At 48.3% G+C, this 7,847-nt stretch overlaps 1 protein-coding gene across 1 annotated transcript; it reads right to left on the reverse strand.

Moving 5' to 3' along the window:
- Positions 1–1,173: 1,173 nt before the first annotated feature.
- On the reverse strand, positions 1,174–2,388 carry GPR19 (G protein-coupled receptor 19). Its single transcript, XM_015412106.1, has one exon. The coding sequence runs from the start codon at positions 2,386–2,388 to the stop codon at positions 1,174–1,176; it is 1,215 nt and encodes a 404-aa protein (XP_015267592.1).
- Between the last annotated feature and the right edge of the window lie 5,459 nt (positions 2,389–7,847).

The raw sequence follows: 7,847 nt of genomic DNA on the forward strand, positions 1-7,847 counted from the left end.
ACACACTGTGGTTGTCTGGGGCTACTGGTAAGATTTTCACCCTTCCCACTACCCACACAAGTCCCTCACAATCTCCTTGTAGACCTGCTTCTCCCAGAGATGGACCTATAGAGATACCTGAGCATGGTGAGTTGCTAGGCAGGCTTTGCCTATACCCCCCCCCACACACACACACACCGGGTGTGGCTTCTATGTGCTCCCAGGCAAGACAGTTATGTACACTTGAGGACAAAACCAGTCTCCCATGGTATATGCCTCAGCCTCTCCCTGAGAGCTGAACTCTCCTTGTCTGCTCATTATGATGGGCATCTAGCTGTGGATGCCAAGCTAGATACTTAACAAGCTGCTGGAAAATGGTGGCACTAAATAGTTTGGAAAGTTCAAGTGGGCCTGTGATTTGGATGCAGGGAAAGGCAACAAAACAGCCGGGGAGCTGATTTGGACCAGGCTGATGCACACCCGGGAGGCGGCAGACACAGGGACTCGTTGGCATGGGTTTTTTTAGCTGTTCCTAAAAAGGCCATAATAGGTTCCCAATCTTACAAATGATCTGCTTAGAGCTGTAAAATAGATGCCACCCAAATTGGTCCAACGGCATCAAGTGTCAACTCAGAGGGCTGGGAAATGCGTCGAGGAGGGCCATTTTGGATTCTGGGATGTTTGTGGACATCCTTGTGTGTTGGAGCCACTCCCTCCTCAGAATTTTAGTTTCAAGAGCTTCAGGGGAGGGGCCTGAAATGCAAAGGGCTCCAATATCCCATGTATACAGGCTGCCCAAGTTAAAGATGGCAGAAGTTTGTCTTAGCAGGGACAGACAGCAAGACCGTCCCTGGCCCAAAAGGGCTCGTTGGAACACGCCTGTTTTCCAGCCTTGCAAAGATATCATTCTCTTTTACACACTGTAACTGGATTTTCAGTAGTAAAAGAGTTTTTCCAAATGAAACCTAAATGCAGAGGGCACGAATCTTTGAAATGTGGCTCTGAACAGCATCATTTTGTCTGGTGTTTTTGTTAAAAGCCAGTGTACAATAAAAACCAAGGTATTTAATAAAATAAAACCGTTTCTTGCGCTCAGTAAATTGTACACAGCGCCTTTCCCATATGTAAATACGATCTGTTCAAAAACAGGTGGTCTTGTGTTGCACGGCAATGATTGAAAAGACTCCCAACGAATTAGACAAATGTGTTGGGTGGGTTTGAATTAATGGGCCAGGCAAGCTTCTTCTCTTTTGCTTCTCTGTCAAAGGAATCGTATACCGAGTCTTTAGAAACTGTTTTGGCCGGGGCGGGAATTTCTGAGATACCCACGTAATTTCTTTTGGCTATCCTGGAGCTGGTGGTGATGGTGTAGGCGTTGCTGCGGTAGCATTTCATGGAGGACATGCAGAAGGTCTCCTTCATGCCCCTCCTGAAGTTTGCATTATACACTGAGTACAAGGTAGGTTTGGAGGCGGAGGAGCTAAAGGAGATCCAAGTGACTGACATGAAAGCCAAAGAGCTCTTTCTGTAGTCTGCCTCGTGGGGGTGCCAAAGCTGAACCACGTAAAAGGGGAGCCACGAGAGCAGGAAGAGCAAGTTTAACATGAGGAACATCTTAATGGTTTTCACTTTTGTCCTTGGAACGATGTTCATGGTCCTCCGGACTGTCCGGCCATCGGTGCCTATCCTCCAAATGTACTTGATGACTTTTTGGTAGAAGAGAATGATGAGCACAGATGGGATCAGGAAAGCCACTAACAAGTGGACGATGCTGTAAATGGCTCCGTCCCAGGAATGTGGGGGGAAGAAGTTGCAGTGGTTGTCCCGTCCTGATCCATAAAAGAAGAACACCGGAGACACCAGTGCGGCATCGAAGAGCCAAGAGACTGCAATCATCTTCTTGGCTTTTTCCCGAGACACCTTGAAGCTGAGAGGGTAGACGATGGTGTAGAATCGATCCACGCAGATGGAGAGCAGCACGTAAATCTGGACGCTGGGAGTGAGGTACTGGAGATACCTAACTAGCTTGCACATCAGGCTCCCAAGGGTCCATCTGCCAGAGGCTAACTGCAGGAGCACCAGTGGGGTGCTCCCCACACTGAGGAGTAAGTCCGCACAGGCCATGGAGACCACAAAGTAGTTGGTGGTCGATTGGGTCCTTCGGCTCCTGTGGATCACCAGGCAGACGAGGGAGTTCCCAAAGATGGAAAGTAGCCACAAAACTCCAAGAAGCAGACTGGCTGCTATGATTTCCCCCGGCATCAATTCGTACTGCAAGGCTGTAGCGTTTTTCTCAAGCTCATGCACCTCGTGGTGCGCCGGAGGGCCAGAGATCTCGGCTGTCTGGTCATTCTGCTGCAGCAGCCGCCCTGGTGTCGGGGTGAGAAAAGCAGCACCGTGGTTGTCCATGTCGCAAGCAAGCAACATAGTCACTCTTTGTGTCGAAGGGCTGTGAGAAGAGAGAAGTCCAGTGGTTAGGTAAAATAAGCAATGCACCTAGCTGGAGTTTGGTTGCTACTATTCATACTCTGAATTACCACTACCCAACATGTGGGTTGTTTTGAGCTGGATGGCTCAGAAGCTAAGCAGGGTCGGCCCTGGTTAGTATTTGGATGGGAGACCACCAAGGAAGCCCAGGGTTGCCGTGCAGAGGCAGGCAATGGCAAACCACCTGTGAATGTCTCTTGCCTTGAAAACCCTACAGGGTTGGCTGTAACTTGGCGGTACTTTACACCCACACAACCTGTGGGTCTGTTGCTCTAACCCAAGAGTACATGTGTGTGACAGCGAGGCAAGCATTTCTATAATCCTTGAAAGAAAACTGGAATTCAACTGATCAGTACTGGGGCAAAGAAGGGGGAAGGGAAGACTGATGCTAATATTTTGCTCCCCCTCCCAAAGACCTGACTGGTGGGATTCCAATTTCTTGAAAAGGGGTGTTGCATGCATCCCTGCCTCCGGCTGCTGTTGGAGCAAGTTCAAGAAGTGTATGGGCTTTCTGATCTGGTTCTGGATATGTGCCCTGAAGCCGGCTTCCGTGTGGGTCTAACTCTTTTTTTTGGGGGGGGGGGGTCCTCAAGTTGCAGTGAACTTACAGCAACCCTGTAGGGTTTTCAAGGCAAGAGACATTCAGAGGTGGTTTGCCATTTCCTGCCTCTGCATCATGACCCGGTATTCTTTGGTGATCTCCCATCCAAATTCTAACCAGGGCTGATCCTGCTTAGCTTCTGAGAACTGACAAGATTGGACTAGCCTGTGCTATAGCGAATCCGAAAGGCTTTCACATGAGTGGGGACTCCCAGCACTACGCTGTGAGTTGTTTTTTGCTTGCTGTTTGTGCTTTGGGTATTATATCCATCGTCATGCATAGCTCCACATGCCATTAAAAGAATTACCAATCCACAAAGTGAGTACAGATTGCTTCCAAAAATTCCCCTTAGTTTTGACACGGGATATTCTTTCAAGGATGCTTGTGCAAGCATTCTCCAGGAAGTGTCCTGCCCTACCATTCAAGAGCTTTTAGGCTGGCCTTGTGAAAGATGGTTTAAAAAAATGTTTCCCTACGGTCCAGAAGTTTGACTGTCCCCTTCTCCTGTGTAGCCCAAGGAAGGTTTGTGCTGGAGCGTGTCTGATGACACCATGTAAAGTCCCTCCTCTTGCAAGCAATTTGAATGTCACCTTATCAGAGAATCTGAATATAATAGCTCTGATCTCATTGTTGGGCCTCGTAGTGAATGTGGAGAATGAGGTTTGTTTTCCCCTTCCTGAAATCTGACCCCACCCCCAATTCTCCATCATGCTTTGACTATCATAATTACCCGTAATTAGCTGATTAAAGCTGAAATAAATATTCATTAACTTTTGGATCCTGACAGATTTTCAAGTTTCATCTAGGAAAACTTTGGATACAAAATTTGAATTTCCATTTTGAATGGAAGATTTCATCTCAGATTTTAAAAGCTGCAGGCTTGTTGACATCCCATGATTGGCTTGGAAGGTGTCAGATATGAAATCTCATAAGGGATGAGCTGTCAGCTTTTCAATATTGTATGTCGGTGATCAATTAGCAGCCTGTACTAAGTGCCATTTTATATGAACGATCAATGCTGTCACACATCGAAGACTGAAATTTAAAGTAAGATGTCAGCCAAATATGTTGGAACCTGTTCTGGTTTCCCATTGCGCTCTCCCACCTGTCCATCACTCCCATTCTCTATGGAATGGGGTGGGGTGGGGTGGGTCTCTCTGCCCCCCCATCTCTTACTAGCCCTCCTGAAAAGGAAGAGAAAAAGAAGAGATTGGGATTTATACCCTGCCCTTCACTACCCGAAGGAGTCTCAGAGCGGTTTACAATCTCCTTTCCATTCCCCTCCCCGCAACAAGGCACCCTGTGAGGTAGGTGGGGCTGAGAGAGCTCCCTCGAGAACTGCCCTTGAGAGAAACGCTCTGAAAGAACTTATGACTGACCCAAGGTCAAACCAGCAGCTGCATGTGGAGGAGTGGGGGATCAAACCCGGTTCTCCCAGATTAGAGTCTGTACTCTTAACCACTGCACCCAGCTGTTGTCAATCGGAGGACTACTTGCTCAAGGATGACCAGCTGGTGAATATTCATCAGATATGTAATCCTCAAATTGCATGGCATAAAATTCATAGAGGATCATTTTGAGATGTTTGGGAAGCAAGTTTGTTTTGGCTCCAAGATGGATATCTGATAAAGTGAATGGCATGTCTCTTCCTCCTGGCCATTTCTATCCATCTGTGGAAGAGTCCTGTCAATTCTAGGGCTCCGCTAAATGTTCACTGATTTGTTTTTACACTGAAAATGTCCTTTTCGAGTAGAGGTTTTTTTGTTGTTGAAACAGTAGGCCACCAAGTGGGCAATGGATCCATCAAAGGAAAGAACAAAAATCTGCAATGAAAGTTGCAGAAAAATCACAAAGCCTAGATAACATTCGCCCTACAAAAAGCTGAGGGGAATTTATGGCATAGCATCAGTCCACTCTCTTTGGGTAAAACTAGACATGGGCAAGGACATATGGCTGCCGCTTGGAGTCTCTCTCTCTTTTAGACCCCAGGAATGTCTGAAAAAAGAATGTGTAATGATGTTCTGCTCAAACTTATTCCAGAGAACAAATGTAAAGAAAACAATTGAGAGAGCCTGACCCACAGATCAAGCAGTCAACAAGACTTGCAAAGAAGATGCTTTCTGTATATTATGGTCAAAGCACTACAACACAATAAACAAATTCCTTCAAATCAAAAGAAAATCCTAGTGTAAAAATACATCATCAACGTTGTCTCCGGATTATATAACAATGTTTCAAAATTGGATCTTCCTCAGGAAATATTAGAATAGTACAAAAGCTCATAAAATGCTTTACAAAAAGTCATGAAAGATAATACATTCAGATAGGATGCTGATCTCAATAAGTATACAGGCTCAAATATGCTGCTAAGCTTCTCATGGATTCCAGGCATCTCAGATGTGATTGTCCACACTTGTCCAGACTTATTCCAGCCCAGTCCATTGGCAGCTGTTTGTGGGCACTGGGAGAAACGTGAGGTGGTGAGATCACATCATCTTTCATTGGACGCTGCTGGGGAGGTGTGGGGTACTGCTTTGGTGGGAGCTGCCTCTCTCTTGAAACATGGGGCTTAGCCTCAAGGTTCCCCATGATCAGGATTCTGTACTGAAATTAAAGTTCAGTAGCACCTTAAAGATGAACAAAATTTGTGGCCTACCCTGCCACAAATTTTGTTCGTCTTTAAGGTGCTACTGGGCTCTTGCTCTTTTCTACTGCTACAGGTGGACTAACATGGCTACCCATCTTGAAATTAAAGTTTTTTTACCTTAATTCATGCATTAGCATTTTCCCGCTGGGTCCTTGTGTTTCCCATAGAGAAGTCTGGTTCTGTTTGCAGTTTGGCTATCTGGTTCTCCTTTATCCCCAACCAGCCAGATGATGAGAAAACTCAAGGCTATAAAGAAAATCCACACATAAGAGAACAGCTCTTCATTTGTTAGGACCTTTCCAGACATTGCCCTAAGACACCAACTGTTCCACATAAGATTAATATTCCTTGGCCCCCCAACATGGTAACAGTAGCAAAATATCCAGTTCCTGTACAATTGATGGGGGGGGGGAGTACCCTTGCTATCAGTCGGTAACAAAACAGTTCCAACATTTATATAAATTCTATATTTTAGGTACAAGAAACTGTTGTTTGCACTGTGAATGAAGAAGCCTGGTTTTGCCTCCTAGTGGTTTAGATGCTAAACTGCAGACCAGAAGATCGGTAGTTCAGCAGTTTGAGACCCAAGTGCCGCATGATGGAGTGAGGTCCTGTCTCTGGTTCCAGCTCCTGCCAACCTAGCAGTTCGAAAGCAAGAAATTGCAAGTAGATAAATAGGTACCACTTCGGTGGGAAGGTAACAGCATTCCGTGCCCCTCAGTGTTTAGTCCCGCCAGCCACAAGACCATGGAAACGTCTTTGGACAGCGCTGGCTCTTCGGCTTGGAAACGGAGATGAGCACCGCATCCCTAGAGTCGGATTTGACTGGCTTTACCTTTACTTTTCAGTATGTGTGGTGCTTCTCCCGCTACACTTACCAGTGAAGTGAAAACTCAGTGGAAGCTCATTATACTAGCTCCCTAATTTAAAGCCCCGGGTCCCTGGGTTGGGAAATTCCTGGAGATTTTGGGGTAGGGCCTGGGAAGGCAGAGTTAGGGGAGGGAACCCAGAAAGGATGTGAGTCCATAGAGTTCACACTGCAAACCTGCCTGGGGAAGGCAGGAACCTCAGAGGGTCAGAAGAGTCTACCCTCCAAAACAGCTGTTTTCTCCAAGGGAACTGATCTCTGTAGCCTAGAATTATGATTCCAGGAGAACTCCAGGCTCCAGCTAGAGGCTGGCAACCCACCCTAGCTGACAATCACATGGATAGACTACGAGCATAAAAATCCCTGCTGGATCAGAGCAAAAGGTCCACCTCGTCCTGTTTCTCCCAGTGGCTGGCCAAATGCCTCCAAGAAGCCCACTAACAGGGAATGAAAGGGTAGCTTGTCCTTCCTGTTTCTCTCAAGCAACTGGTGTTCTTCTCTGGGATGTGAACATTGCTTGCCCTGCAGTGGATCCCAGCATAAAAGCTGCCACAGAATGGTGGCCAGGCTCGCTCACTAGACTTTCGCCTAGAGCATGAGGCCATCATGGGGGCACCAGGCCGGGGAAGCCAGGCACACAGCGAAGCCTCTTCCCCAGGCCAGAGTTGTTCAGCAATTCGGCGCCGGCGCCACTCAGCAACCCAGCTCCGGTGCCGCCACATCTGCCTCGTGTATCGCTGGCCTCCTCCAGCATCACCGCTGGTGCAGCGTGAGGAGGAGGAGGAAGAGGCACCCCTTAGGAGGCCAGCAGCGGGAGGCGCAGCCCCACTATGCTTTTGGCGCCTTCCTGCCCTTTCCTTCTCAGCTGTTGCTGCTGCCACCTGGCCCAGCTCGAGCTCCCGCGGCCTCCGGCTCCATTTCCGCACTGCCTCTCAGGCAGCTTCCCCGCCCTGCATGAACTACCACTGGGTAGCGAGAGAGGCAGGAAGGGAAGGAGGGATGAATTTGCCCATCACTCATGCAGCGCAGCAGGAGGACGAGTGCTGCCTCCCGGGCGCTGTAGTACCCTGGAGCCCGAGGGGAGTGCAAATGGAGACCTCTCTGAGACCCACAGCCACCCATGCCGAGCTCCCTGCTGGGAGACCTGGCGCCTTGGAAGCTCTGCAAGGGCTCCCGCACGGCTAACAAATCCAAGCCGCTCATCTGCGCTGAGGGGAGGCACCACAAGGCTGCCGGGGGGGGGGGGGGGGGGGCGGCCGCACAAC

This window comes from Gekko japonicus, unplaced genomic scaffold (assembly GCF_001447785.1).
Source record: "Gekko japonicus isolate JY-2015 unplaced genomic scaffold, Gekko_japonicus_V1.1 scaffold1620, whole genome shotgun sequence".
NCBI lineage: Eukaryota > Metazoa > Chordata > Lepidosauria > Squamata > Gekkonidae > Gekko > Gekko japonicus.

Bases quoted from the DNA above. Each gene is read 5' to 3' on its own strand.
- GPR19 (XM_015412106.1), bottom strand. From the start codon at position 2,388: ATGGACAACCACGGTGCTGCTTTTCTCACCCCGACACCAGGGCGGCTG.